Source organism: Capricornis sumatraensis, chromosome 23 (genome assembly GCF_032405125.1).
Source record: "Capricornis sumatraensis isolate serow.1 chromosome 23, serow.2, whole genome shotgun sequence".
In the NCBI taxonomy this organism is placed as follows: Eukaryota; Metazoa; Chordata; class Mammalia; order Artiodactyla; family Bovidae; genus Capricornis; species Capricornis sumatraensis.
Window position 1 is genome coordinate 23,672,999 of NC_091091.1, and position 15,372 is coordinate 23,688,370.

Genomic DNA, 15,372 nt, shown 5'->3' on the forward strand with positions numbered 1-15,372 from the left:
CCTGGCCCCTGCAGCTTCCCACCCAGACAGGCTGCAGCCCTGGTAATGGGTGATGGTAGAAATCACTGACCAGTGCGAGCAAACACTATCTTGGCTTCAAAACCACGGGGGAAAGTAAGGACAGGTCAGGAAATAAATGACCACAGCCTAAGCTGTGGTCCTCTTCCTCTCTCCCCCACCATTTTTTTTTTTTTTTTTGAAAGAAAAAAGCCCACCGGAATTGTGTAAACTGCAATGCAATCTCTTGCTCATTTAAAAGATCTCATTTTCTAATCATGTGCTTTGAGACATTTAATACTATTTCAATGATGCAGAAGAAATAATATAATTCCTTTATTTGAAAAATGATACTGAACCTCAGAGATCAGTTAAATCTACGGCTGGAATGGGGATTCTTTTTAAATGATGTTGCTCCTTCTCTTCATACAGCTGTAGCTGTACACAGATGGAAAAACATTTGGTCAGAAAGCAGCAAATTAGTGTTTTTCAGGACAGAATTCAGCTCCCGCAGCTCCCGCATCTCCATTTGTTGAGATTTTATTTCTTCTTTGCGCTGACATTTTTGCAGACCCAGTTCATGCCGTCCTTTGAGGGAAATGGGTAGAGAGGCAGTGTTAGTTGTAAGGCACCACACACTCCAGCCTTCGGGGGGAAAGAGAGAGGGTCCTGGGGCCTCCCTCCCCAACCACGGGCTCAATGGCGCTTGCCTGCCCAGGGGCCCACTTGGGTGACCAGGGACAGTGACCTCCTAGGGAGGAGTGGGGAGGCCTCTGAGAGCTTGAAGGGAGATGGGAGGGGGAGTGTCAAGAGCCTGAACTTGAGATGGGTCCTCAGGAACTCCCTCTGAAAAAATAAACACATCTGCCTGGATCCCAGGCCTGATTGAGGAGCTATCAGGACAGATTCCAGCCATTTTTGGCTTTTTCTAAAAGCTGACCTTTGCTAGGGCATTAAATTCAATAATAAGCCACCCTTCTGGTGCCCTGGTGTGTTTACAGTGTGACAGTGTACACTTGGGCTAAATTAAATTTCTTTTTGGAAAAACAAACTGACTGCAGTGTGCGTTACTAGACACACACTGGGGCAATGTGTATTCATTTCTCTCTGTGCAGCACCAGGGAAGGTTTAAAGAGGCCTGGCCTAGTTCTTGCAGCTTTAAGCAGTACCAAGCAGAGGGACTGGGGAGAAGGTTCCCTTAAAGGCACAGTAACCTTGAACGTGTTCTCTCTTAGAAGGCTGGAGGAGGACAGAGGTAAAATCCACACATATGTCTACGTACAGCCACCTGGCAGGTGGCATATCTTGTGGATGCCAGGCCCACCCATCCCTGAACGCTCACTCTTTCCCCAGAATCTCTGTGACCCCAAGAGTTGCGCGGAATTCTCAGAAGCCCAGAATAAAATCGAAGGAGGCTCCTGCAAGGCACCCCCCTCTTTTTCCCCTGCTTCTGTCACACATGGACATCTCAGGGCATACATGACATTCAGAGCCCTGCATTTCCTGTGACCAGGGAGCTAGCCGTTGAACCTGAACAGCTGAGACAGCTTAAAGCAATAAATATCAGCTGACACCCTTGGCCATTCGGAGCATTAATCCCATAAACAATACATCACGGCAACACAACCAGCCGGCATCCTATCTCCTGGCTAATCTCACCATAACCTGAATTTACAGTGATTAAAACTCCGCCAGTTGCCATCAGAGCACTTGGTTGGGAGAAGCAGAATATCTGATGGCTGTCCCATAGCAGACCTTCGGGGAGGCTGGCCATGGCCCTCTGCACAAAACCACACAAAGGTGGACAGCACCTGGCAGCAGCAGGGACCGGGGTGGTGGGGAGGCGAGGTGAGAGAAGGTGGACTCCAATTACAAGTGGGTCAGCTGCTTACTCTGAAAAGCTGAGGCCAATTTTAAGACCATTTTTATGAAAAGGACTCATTTAAAGAGAAGGATGTTTAATTTTAGGAGCTAATTGGTTTCCAGGAAAAAAAAAGATCACCTGCCAGGAGACAAAAAAGATTTTACAAATAAAAGAGGGATGAATAAGATAACCATCTTCTCTTTGCCTTCAAAGGTGAATAGCTCAGCACTTACGTGGCACTTTCCATCTGTAGGAACCCGCACAAACACCATCAAAGGTGCGTACCTCAATATTTCCTGCTCTATAGAGACTTGCACTATTTTATCAAATCATCTTAGAGAAATCAAGAGCAGCGTTCCCACTGAATACTGTCTTCCCTCTTGTTTTACGGCTGATTACAGAGGGGGCTGGGCATCTTTTATTGTATGTAACTCAACATGAATGCACTCAAAGAGATAGGAAAAATATTTACTCAGCTGCAGGAACCCAAGGCAGAATGTGGAGGGTGAGGGGCAGCTTTCTATTGGGTATCTGTTATTGGAGGCAGAGGGGATTTAAATGGGGAGCCCTGCTGAGGGGCAGTGTCCTCCAGATGTGTGTGAGAGCTCCAGTCCTGCCAGCAGAGGGCGCTCAGAAGTCGGGCCCCACCAGCTGACCTGCTGGCAGGGGGCCAGCGGGCGGGGCACGTTCCATAGCTGCTGCCTGCAACTTGGAGTGTGGGAAGCTGGAAGACTTAACTCTGCTCTGGTTTGGAAAGGCTGTCCCATCTAAAGTGTTTGGAGGCTGGGGGTTTGTGCCTTTCCTGTTACTGCCCAGAGGAGAACCTGAACTGGAGCTGGGAGGTGTCAGGGAGGCAACAGTCAACAAGGATATTACCTCTAAGGTGCCCACTGGCAAGGAAAGATTCCTGAGGGGAGGGTCCATGCCAGACTGGCTTGGGGTGGTGTTTACAGAACTTCGCATGATGGCTGGCCTGCCTGCCTGCTAAGTCACTTCAGTCCTGTCCGACTCTTTGCGACCCTATGGACCATAGCCTGCCAGGCTCCTCTGTCCATGGGATTCTCCAGGCAAGAATACTGGAATGGGTTGCCATGGTCCTCCTCCAGGGGATGGTCCAAACCCAGCAGCAGACACTTAATTGATCTCTTTTAATCCCTGTAACAACCCTGTGAAGTAGGTACTTAGAGATGAGGAAATGGTGGCACAGAAGAATGCGTGGCAGAGGCGGGCTGTGAACCCAGGCAATCCAGCCCCAGCACCCGCACTAGTGCACCGCTGATGGTTTCTCAATGACTGTGGGCAAGTGCCGGGGGAGGGGCTCTGCCTCAGGCTCAGGGAGAAGCTGAGCTTACCCTCAAGCTGGCAGAAGGAGCAACTGCAGGTTTTTTCCTTATGACTTTCAGCTGAACACAGGGGCATGAGATGGAACAGCCCCAGACAAGCACCCGGCGTGGCTCTGCCGCAGCTCTGAAGGTGCCAGGAGCTGTTTCTGGCCACTCACCTCTCAAGATTCCTAGGTTGCCACGTACTGATACTTGTGGAATCCTACATTTTTATCTCGCAGCATGATCCCAGCATATTAACTCTCTGCAAGCCTGCCATCTCCAGCGGAATCTCTCTCTTTAGAGACAACATCATTGCAAGAGGAGGAACCTTAAATCAGCAGCCACATCACTCTGGCCTTAATTAGCAAGGCTTTGATTTTCTTTTAAACAGATGACTGAGAAAAAGGTGATAGTTTACCTGAAGCAGGTTACTGCTCTGCTTCCAAAGAAGGACATGAACTCATAGGTTTGTTTAAGGGCTGAACCTTTACTGTCAACTGGTTTGGCCAAATTTCTGCAAACTGGATCTTCCTCACAGGGCTGACAATCTCAAGGTATAGTCCTCCCTTTCTTCCTCCACTGCACCTCCCCCCGACCAACCTTGCTGAAACTGAATTTGAATTGATTGGCTTCAATTCAATACTAGAGACTAAGGAGAGACACTGAACCTCAAATACTGAGCTTTCTCTGGCCTCTTGCAGAGGAAATAACTTCTACCATGTCATGGGATTATTCCCTACTAACCACTGGGAAAAATGGGAGGTGGCCCCTAACCACATGGGTGGAAACCTACTTGATCACAGATCTCTCCATTTTGGGATTAAAGGCGTGATGCCCTTTCTATGGGAAGAGTGCACCCCTCATACTCTGATCTCTCTGCAATGCATCCGTCACTGCTCAGTGGTAGGAAGGGAGCAGTGGCAGCCATGGTTGGGTGGGTCTGGTTGTTTAATGCCACGAGGACTACACCGTCACATCAGTAATTGCTCAGGCCCACGCTGAGCAATGCAGCCTATTCCTTTGTGCCACTGGGCCCCCAGGGTCAAGGAGCAGCTGGAGGCAGCATACATAAAATACTGCTTGCTATTAATACTTTTTCTGGTGACAAAAGGCACTGCCCCAGAGAGGTAGCAAAATTGCATGGCCCAAGTTTGCTTTCTTAGTCTACAGAGAGGGTTGAAAATTTTAAAATAAACCTGAGGTCTGACTTGCAGATAAGGAGTTCCATACACCCTGGGAGTCAAAAAATAACTGAACCAGGCCTAGAAAGAAGTTGTAAATGTTATTTTTAGAAAAATATTGAAATTCTGTTGGCATATTAAAAAAAAAGGTTCCCTCAGATCAAGGAAAAAGAAACAAAAACAAGAACCTGGGCTAGTGAATATTTAGAGTTTATCTGTGAGGCACTCTGAAGGCCAGCTCACACGTCAGGACTCAGATGGCTAGAGGCCCTTTCTGTGAAGGTGAGAGCTTTGTGAGCCGGATTACGGCTCTGCTCAGAGAAGGAAGACAGGGCATGTGGGAGTGATGTGAAAAGAAGGTATGGACGTGAGGTGGGGGCATGCAGAGCGATACCCAGGAGAACCTTCTGCTAGCTTGAAGCTATTGGTGTAGGCAGATCTCTGTTATGACTAAGGTTAGAGCCCAGGTTGAAACTGCTGATCTCTGCTTTGAAAGGAAATTCTAAAGCAGTATAATTTTAATTAAACACACACACAATGTTCTGTGGAGGCAATGTCTCCAAACACCTGAAACTACCACTGCCAGGGAGAGCTGTGGTTTGGGATTCACATTCAGGTCTGCAGGTGGAAGAGGGACTGATTTCTCTACACCTTTCTCTGACTCTCAGCCAGATCCTTTGTTCACTATTTTCCAGACACCCAGGGAAAAGCAGAGAAGAGTCCCAGGGTTAGGTGTTGTTTACGAGAAGCCCTGGCAACCCTGGATGCAGATGGAGGCTGCCCCGTGTTTGCAAGGGGGTCTGCCGGAGGGGGCCGTGGCTTTTCCCTCCCGGACACAGTTCAGTTTCTCTTTGCCCTGCCTTCATCTGCTTGACATAACTAGGTCTCTCTGACCACTCCTCTGGATTACGGGGCTCTCCCTGACAGCGTTTCCAAGACTGATGCTCTCCTTCAGCTTTTAGTGCCCCTTACCTGCCTCTGCTCTCGACAGCTTCCCCTGAAAACCTGCTTTAATTACGTGATGGGCTGCCTCCTCATCACCATCAGTCAGGCAAACAAAGACCGTTTCCTAACTCTGCTGCTGCTGCTGCTGCTGCTGCTAAGTCGCTTCAGTCGTGTCCGACTCTGTGCGACCCCAGAGACAGTAGCCCACCAGGCTCCCCTGTCCCTGGGATTCTTCAGGCAAGAACACTGGAGTGGGTTGCCATTTCCTTCTCCAATGCATGAAAGTGGAAAGTGAAAGTGAAGTCTCTCAGTCGTGTCCGACTCTTCGTGACCCCATGGACTGCAGCCTACCAGGCTCCTCCATCCATAGAATTTTCCAGGCAAGAGTACTGGAGTGGGGTGCCATTGCCTTCTCCGTGCAACTCTCTAGAACCCTGCAAAAGCCAATTTCCACATCTAGAGCCAGGGACCGCCTGTCCTCCTTATAACGACTGCACGTATTTGCCATCAGAATATCAGGTAGAACAAGAACCCAAAATCCATCTCAGGAATCACTAACTTCCACAATCTCGAATCATGTATTTAAGCTGCTTGGCTAAGGAGAAATGAGGTCCCTGCCCAAGCAGTCTCCCCACCTAGCAGATCTGTTCCCCCGACTCACCCACTCGAGGGTTATCAGCACAGGACAGGTTTCGCAAATGCATTTGATCAGGCATACACATAAACACAATGTAAAAAGATACTTGTTTTTAAGTATCTGGAACAGTAACAGAAATTCCAGGTGGTTTTTTCTTTTTTTTTTTGACTTCTGTATATTTTCTTTCAGGGTCATTAGGGCTGTGGTCCCAGTTGCTTGACCCCCATTACGACGAGCATTTTAGTAGCTCTCCCCATTGCAGACGAGCTTTCAGGGGGGCCATGGGTGGGGAGGGTAGAATGGGAAGATGAGATAGGAAGTTAAGGAATTTTAAGTAACTTTTTCACAGAATCTCTGTCTGAAAGTAAAGTCTTTCATTTTCAGGAATACCTAAAGCCTTAATTAGTACGAGTCATTAAAAGGCCTGCTCTTGAACTAAGCAATACAGGGGAAAGAATTCTAGGTAACTTTCAAATGAAAAACAAGAAATTGGCTGAGTGGGCAAGAGCTTAGGTCAAAGATATTACCTAAGAGGGACGTGGTCATCAGTGCCTCACAATGAATGTTGTTTCCACAGAAAATTCCACGACCTTTCTCCAGTCCCCAAAGGTTGCCATTAGAGGACAATAGACAGCAGATTCCCTTCTTAATTAACATTTTTATTAAATAACCCATTTCAAATAATGGTTAAATTCTCTAAATTTATATCATTCTATTAACCATAATCTCATCTCATTAACCTTGAAATCCCAGTCTTAACTACCCAATTCTATACACCATGGTACTATCTACTAATTAAGTGACCTTCAAACTATTTCTCCTCCATATCAGATCGTTATTTTTCTTGCTCATGGTTCTTTGCTGGATCTCTCGTGATCTCTCACTTCCTGTGAACACAGTTGCTGAAGGTCCCTGATCTGGGCAGAACTTTCTAACAAAATCAAACCATACAGGACTGTCTGACTTGATTCCTGCCTGCCCCCACTCTCTGTCTGGTAGCTCAGGCCTCTTTCCCAGCCTGAAGATCCTGTGGCTTAAAGGGAACTCCCTTTCTATGGCAGTTGACAGCTGGGAGCAGGGAGTCCATTCTCAACTCTGCCTAGCCAGGGTGGGAGGGGTGTAGGGTGGGAAGATAATGACCACCGCGTCTTCCCACCTCCTCCGAGGAAGCCCTTGACCTGAATGCCGCTCCTCTAAAGACTGATTTGAGGGGACCCTAGTTCCTCCTTTTCATATCCCTAAGGCTGGCTGAAGAAACAAGAGCCTCACTGCTAATTCCAGCGTTGGTTTTTCTTCCTTTTGACACTCTGGACAAGTGAAAAAAGATCACACAGCTGTCAATTCCCACTTTCTTAGGAGTATGCATACAAAATGTATTTCTTTTCTTAACCTCCACCTTTAGAATCCCCAAACTGAAGATCCTCTACTTTCTATATTTGGGCTCTAAACAATTTTAGAGAGGCATAGTCCTTTTGCTGAAGTGGTCTGTACAAACACAAGAAAGCTGTTTCTTTTCCTGGGCCTTACCCTCACCAAAATAACCCTAGGCCCCATGAGTGCCATCTTATGCACAACTGAGAGAAATACTTTAGGTAAAACTTGATTTTTGTTTAAAAGTGAAAAGCTAAATAAAATGATCAGAATTTACCTATTCAAAAACATCCTGGGTTGTAACAGACTTGTTGGACCAACTTGTAAGTTAAGCTGAAAAATGACCAGTTAATTCAAAACCTGATAGATACATACAACCATATATGTGACTGTAATTTTATAGAGGAGACCTGAGAAGAATAAAACTATCAATGATCATTTCATTGCTGAGTGGGATTAGAGGAAATTAAAGAACTTTTTAGTTTTTAATTTTATGTAGTACTTTGATATGATTAACAATGAGAATATATTGCTTTCCATATTTTTGAACACACTGTGGGGCTTGTGGGATCTTAGTTCCCTGATCAGGGATCAAACCTGGGCCCCCTATATGGAGTCCTAACCACTGGACCACCAGGGAATTCCCAAGAATATATTGCTTTATAACCACAATCTAGTAAAGAAGAAAGGAAATAGATGAGACTTAACACTTGCTCCCTCCCCAAAGCTAAAATCTCACAGAGACTCACAGAGCTCCAGCTTCCCTTTTGGGGACATAGCTGAAACAACCTCTGGCTACATCACACACACCTACACACACCTACACACACACACACCTACACACACACACACACACACACACACACACACACCAAGAGCTTCTGACACACCCCCCACACACACACACCCACCAAGAGCTTCTGACACACACACACACACACACACCAACAGCTTCTGACACACACACACACACACCCCTACACCAAGAGCTTCTGAGAGCAGGTATAGAAGGGTTTGGAGCAGGGACGCTTGTCTTGTGCTAACTGGTCTGCCCTCAGACCCAGCGACAAAGCACAGAAGGGGCCCTGGCAGTCTATGTAACACAAAGGGGAAAAACAGGCAGCGCACAGATGGAACAAGTGAGATAACTCGAAGTGAAGTGAAGTGAAGTAGCTCAGTCGTGTCCGACTCTTTGCGACCCTGTGGACATAGCCCACCAGGCTTCTCCGTCCATGGGATTCTCCAGGCAAGAATACTGGAGTGGGTTGCCATTTCCTTCTCCAGAGGATAACTCTAGGAAGTGATTATTTGCTGGAGATAAAAGCGACCAAATTTGTCAAATATCTGCAGGGAAAGGGAAGAAGAGTGTTAGGAGGGAAATGGAAAGAGGCTGCCAGACAACGATGGAGAACCAAACCCAACACACCAAGATTACAGAAAAGCAAACTGGCCACACTACCAGAGACACGTGCCCTACGGCAATGCGGGGAGACGCCATCTCTCTAGACACTGTTGCTCCCTCACAGCACCCTGGAGCGGTACTGTCCCGTTCTCATGGCACTGCGTCACCACCCTGGCAGGTATACCAGATGTTGAAAATGGGGCATATGGGGCATGCTGGGGGCTTCAGAATCAAGAAGTGGTCCTAGAGGGCTGACTCAAAGGTTGACTGGCTTGAGGTTGCTTGGTAGGACACATGGGAGCTGCAACTGTTGATCATTCTTTGAGGATACTGCCTCGCTGGTGTCTGGGTTACCATCATGTTCTGTCCCAAATTAATATCAAATGAAGGGGAGCCTGCTCTTCCAGTACACAGTTCCTCGGTGTAAAGCGTAAGGCTTTTAGGCGGCAGAAGCCTCGCTGTGGGATGCCAACCCAAAGCAGCAGGAAATAGATACCAACCCTGAGGGCAGTGGAGACAGCCAACAGAAAAAAACAAAACACTTCTAGGATAACTAGTGTGTGACTGATGGCTCTGCTACCTTGAGAGTGCCAGGTAACAGAGCATTGGTGTTGGCATCCATAATACCAGATGCAACACAAAACCCTCAGCCCAGTCATCAGAGAATCCCAGAGTTGGGAAAGCAGTTTTGAAATCTTCTGTTCCGACCTCCTCCCCAATGGGGCAGCTTGTTGCTTGTGTGGGGTGGTTTATCTCAGGCTTTCCTGGACCAGTTAATGATATCAGATTGGTTGCTAAGTAGGAAAGAATCAGACCCCTCCAGGCCCTCCACATCCTGAAATGGTTCATCTGCCCATCAAAGGCTATTTGTTTTATATCTTTTTCTATCTAGATCCACGCAACCAATGAGACAGGCTACCTTGGTTGCCAGGTGACCGAGCCCTCCGGTAACCTCACCTGAACGCCCTCTCCCGTGAGAGCTGAGCAAGACTGGATCTGCCAGAATCGGTCGCGGATGGTGTGCAGGTTCAGTCCTTCTGCAATTTCAGAGGCAGGGGCTGCTGTGAGCAGATCCTGCTTGTTAGCAAAGATGAGCACAGGCACGCAACTTAGCTTTTCCTCCTCCAGTAATTCAGCTAGTTCCTGGATCATTTGGGGAATAGATGGGGAAGGGGAGGGGGAGGAAATCTATGATATTTAACCATGCACTTTGAAGTGAAACTAAATAAAAGTTAAGCTGATCAACTAGCAACTTTCAAGGGCAGTGGTTCTCAAACTTGAGCATGTGGAAGAATCCCCTGGCAGATTTCTGGGCCCAACCCAAAGATGTTGACTTTGGAAAGTCTAAGCCAGGGCCCAGGAATCTACATATGCTCCTACTAATAAGGTAGTTCTGTTATAGGGGGATTCATAAATCATACTTAGAGAAACTCAAGGGAGAACAAAAGTTGTGGTTAGACATTTAAAACTTACCCAAGGTTATTATATGCAAATAACTTTCAATGCATATATATACACGCATATACATATGTATATATGTACAGATACATATATATTTTTTAAAACTTGAATAAAAATGACAGTTGATTTAGAGACTATAATTCTGGTTCATCAATCTCTATCTCCAAAACATGCATGCATGTGCATTACATTTCCTCAAATCCACATCCTAAAGTAACTGCATTAGTCTATCTGACAAGGTCTCTGAGTTTTAGGTGATTGTTTGGGATCTAAACTGTATGTTAATTCTGTCTGCAACAAGTCCGGGAGAAGGTATATACTTACTAAAAGCCAGGACCCATCCCTTCCTCCCTCGACCCACACTTTAGCCACTTAAACACTGGAGCTGTCAGAGAGAACTGGATGGTTTGACGGGCAGATCCCTGTCTGACACCTTTCAGCCCCAAGTTCATGTGTAGCGCTGGTTCACATGAGTGATGGTCCAGAAATCATCAAGGTATGGAAGGGAGAAGGGCTGTCTCCAGGCGAGTTCTCAAACTAATTTCCAGGGAAAAGGAACCTAAACATGGGGACTCTGCTACCTTTGGAAGGCCATGTGTGGTAGTTTAGGTCACTGGCCAAGGGCTGTGCTAAAAAGTAAAAATATAAGCATGCTTCCCCAAAGATGTCCATGCTATTGCTCAGTTAGTAGTCAGCCTGGGTAAAATGGTCTATATCCACTGTGTCTCTATGTAAAATTGCATTTGCTAATCGTATCATGTAATCACACTGACATGCACCCTGCACTGGAAGCAATATTCAAAGTATACCTATCTCTTGGCTTGGAAAGAAGAGCAGCTTAGTCTTGGCTTGCATATTTCTTCCCATACCTTCTAATTTGTCCAAGTTACCCTCGGATCAATTAAGTTGGTATTGAAAAAAATGCACATAGAAATGGTAGGTGAACTGTCCTTTGGGTTCACTTCTCTGTGGCCTGGGAAGAAACCTGGAGAGCTTTTGGGCATGGTGGTAAGTTCCATTTGCTTATATCTTGTTTATGTAATTTGATTAAAACTAAAAGCCTTTAAACGAAAAATTGTTTAAAGAATTCTCAACTAATTTCTTTTTAGGCAAGTGGTATTTTGCCTGCTTGCCAGAATGACTGTCTTGTTTAAACTGCAAAGGTTAAACAAAAAATACTTTTCCTCACTCTTATACATTTACAAAGTCAATTAATGAATACCCAGTTGTTTGGGAAATATCTCAACAGAACAATTATTTACCTGACCTGTCTCTTCAAATCTTTTTCTGTCTGCGCTGTCAATTACATATATCTGTAAAGTGAAAGAAGAAGGTTATTTCAATGAGCAGATATGGAAAAAGACAGGGCAGTTTCTAGCGAAGGAGCAGATGATTCCTCTTCGGCAGACTTCATGTTAGCACAGCATACAGAAGCTGAGCTGGTCACTCGTGTCAACAGTGGACACAAAATAAACTGATTAATTAATTAAGATGCCCAGAAGATACCTCCGGCAAGGCTCCAAAGTAAGAAGTAAGGGGAACCAAGCAGGATAAAAATAGCTACATTTAATGGGAATTCACTAAGCATTCTTTATCCTAGATTTACTTTATTAATCCTCATTATCACTCCATGAGATATGTTTCATTTAATATCTATTTTTATTTATTTGTCTATGCCAGGTCTACTTGTATTGTGAAATGCAGCATCTTTAGTTGCAACATGCAAACTCTTAGTTGCAGCGTTTGGGATCTAGTTCCTCGACTAGGGAATGAACCTGAGGCCCCTGCATTGGGAGTGTGGAGTCTTAATTACTCAGCCAACCAGGGAAGTCCCTAGATTTCATTTTTATCCCATTTTATACGTAAATAAACACAAGCCCAAAGAAGTTAAGTAGCTTGGCCCAAGTCACATCTAGTACATGACAAAAAGGAGATTCAAACTCAGGCATACGTGACAGTAAAGTACCCAGTTTTTAAAAAAATTATTTATTTGGTTGTGCCGCATCTTAGTTGCGGAATTTTTAGTTGCAGCATGTGCAACATTTAGTTGCAGCATGCAAACTCTTAGTGGCAGCATGTGGGATCTAGCTCCCTGACCAGGGATCAAACCCCGGGCCCCTTGCGTTGGGAGCACGCGGTCTTTGCAACTGGACCACCAGGGAAGTCCCCTCAGTTGTTCTTAAACGCTCTGGTGTTCTGTGTCCCAAAAAGGAAGGGACGGTGCTTGGAGGCATTTACGAATCCTGCAGTGCTCGAACGTCGTCCTTCTGGAAGTGCCATTTTAATTATGAGCTGTAAGCTGTCTTCAGGTTCCAGTGATGTCCCTCCCATTCCCACCTTCAGAGGCTGGGAGGTTCAGATCAAATACTGGAAACAGCAGGTATAGAGGCTTTGCCAGAGTAAGAAAATTTTGAGATTTATTGTAAATTACAAATCCCAAGCTTTCTCGCCCATCACTGTATTTTATTTATTGCATAAATAATATCAATATAACAATAAGGGAAATTAGGTAAGACCAAAAAAGAAAGAAAAATTACCTATAGTTACAGAACCCAAGAACATTCATTATTTTAATTTCCTATGAAAGTTCCCTTCTAATTCTTCTTCATATGGAAATTTAAGAAGAAAATGAGGTGTATAATTTTGTAGTCCTTTTTTAAATCAGTGTATTAAATGTTCTCCCAGTTGCTAATCTTAAAAGTTATCAAAATTTCAAACTCTCTTTAAGGAAGTTAGAATTGTTATTAAACTAAAGGCATAATGGAAACATCCTTTTAAAATAACATATTCATTTAAAAACACAATGAAAAACAATCTTCAGCTCCCACCTTTACGAGGCTTATAATTCCATGCTACTCTGAAAACATGCACTCTCTTAAAAGAAAAAAAGAATTAAAATTCCTTTGCTTAAGTTATTGTTGTTTAGTCGCTAAGTCATGTCCGACTCTTTGCAACCCCATGGACTGTAGCCTGCCAGGCTGCACTCTCATTTAGAGTCGCTAGTGTTAAACATTATACCAGGGACCAGGTTCAGCCTTTTCTCTGAAGACTACCCTATGTTTCCACTTGTGTTTCCTTCATGGAGAATCACAGGAAGAGGAAGGATGGATGTGTTTGGTCTCAGTACTTATCTGTAGTCTTATTATTGTTATTGTTAATATTACTCTGACTCAATGTCAGTGCATACCACAGAGATACAAAATTTGATACTGTGTGATAATTCACTTTGCAGAACATGCTGGTAGCTTATTTCTCCACTGGTGTGTCTCATATTTTCAAAGTAGCACACATAGTATAAACACAGATGTAGAAAGAAGGAATGCAATGGGAGGGTGAACCTCAATACAAAAGATCTGATGAGAACTACTTTGGAGTCTAGAGTGGATTAAAATGATATTCAGACAAGAGAAGGAGAAGATGATGTCTGGGAGGGGAGAAGGTCAGGTGATGCCTGGGAGGGAGATCTGGACTCAGATTACAAAGCAGGATTAACATGTGCTTGGGAGCAAAAAGTGTGAGTAAGAAGGTAACAGTAGAAGAGCCTGAGAATACAACTAAAGATACAGTTAATGGGAATTCACTGGTGTCTAGGGGTTAGGATTCAAGGCTTTCACTGCCTGGGCCTAGGTTCAATTTCTGGTCAGGGAACTAAGATCTTGCAAGCTGTGCGGTGAGGGCAACACACACAAAAAAGATACAGTTAGGTCCAGTATCTAACATTACACTTCCAAAGCAGGGGGTCTGGGTTCGATCCCTGGTCAGAGAACTAGATCCCACATGCTGCAACTAAGAGTTCGCATGCCAAAACTAAGACCTGATGCAGTCAAATAAATGCTGCTGCTAAGTCGCTTCAGTCGTGTCCGACTCTGTGCGACCCCATAGACGGCAGTCTACCAGGCTCCCCCGTCCCTGGGATTCTCCAGGCAAGAACACTGGAGTGGGGTGCCATTGCCTTCTCTGAGTCAAATAAATAAATAAACTTAAAAAAAATTAATGTTTGATAAGATTAAAAACAGACAGATGGGAGAGAATAATCAGAAACCGAAAGAGAGTTTTAACAGTAGACAAAGAAAAATGACCAGTCAAATACCAAAGAATTCAGAGGCTTAAAGTCAATAAGAAGGAAGTTTTAATTACATGCTAAATTACTTCTTGGGCTTCCCTGATAACTCAGTTGGTAAAGAATCCACCTGAAATGCAAGAGAACCCAGTTCGATTCCTGGGTCGGCAAGTTCCCCTGGAGAAGGGAAAGGCTACCCATTCCAGTATTCTGGCCTGGAGAACGCCATGGACTGTATAGTTCATGGGGTTGCAAAGAGTCAGAAATGACTGAGCGACTTTCACTTTCAAATTACTTACTATTTATTGCTTTGACATGAAATTTCACAAAAACATTTTCATTAAAAGATTCAAAAGGAGGATTTTCCTAAGCTGTACATAAATTCTCCCTATCATTTAGCATTTTTCTCACATAACTTTTATGAAATTTGAAAACTACCGTACCATAATTCCAGGAGGAAAGCTATAAAACACTGCCCCATTTATTAAAAGGGCCAAGTGAAAAAGTCATAAGCACAAGCCAGTCTCTAGTGATCCCACAAATCTATTCTTCTGTGGTGGCACATGCTTCTCCTAGTAACCCCCTCCCCAGCACTGTCCGGTTTCTTCATGGAAGTGTGTTTCTGGGCAATAGCTAAGGATAAGTGTTAGCTGTTCAGCTGTGTCTGATGCTTTGCGACCTTGTGGACAGAGGCTTCTCTGTTCTTGTGATTCTTCAGGCAAGAATACTGGAGTGGGTTGCCATTCCCTTTTCAGGGGATCTTCTCTGACCCAGGGATTGAATCCAGGTCTCCTGCAGGGAGATTCTTTACTGTCAGCCGTCAGGGAAGCTCCCCGCTATGGTTATGAAGAGCCTCTTTTTCTTCCTTTCTTTTTTTCATTAATACCATAGGTATTAAAAAAAATAACATAGGTGTTAAGCTAGTCATGCTATATATATATATATATATATATATATATAAATTTAATCCAAAAACAGATAATCAAAAAATACTCAGTATCAGATAAAGTTAAATACAGTGCTTTTAACTGATCTTATAAAACACTATGGATCTTCAAAAACTGTCATAAACCTACTCCAAAACTTATAATCCATGGCACTCAGAATGAGAATGATGCTTTAAGCAAAG

The 15,372-nt window shown here is 44.5% G+C and overlaps 1 protein-coding gene across 1 annotated transcript in view; it reads right to left on the reverse strand.

Annotated features, from left to right (window-relative positions):
* Positions 1-392: 392 nt before the first annotated feature.
* The window catches only part of ARL3 (ARF like GTPase 3), a 30,073-nt gene continuing 15,093 nt past the window's right edge, over positions 393-15,372 (reverse strand). Inside the window, exons 4-6 of the mRNA XM_068961641.1 lie at positions 11,446-11,496; positions 9,680-9,865; positions 393-585 (exon numbers count right to left, since the gene is read on the reverse strand). Coding sequence (XP_068817742.1) covers positions 538-585; positions 9,680-9,865; positions 11,446-11,496 — 285 coding nt within the window. The 3' untranslated portion in view covers positions 393-537. The remainder of the gene's footprint in view (positions 586-9,679; positions 9,866-11,445; positions 11,497-15,372) is intronic.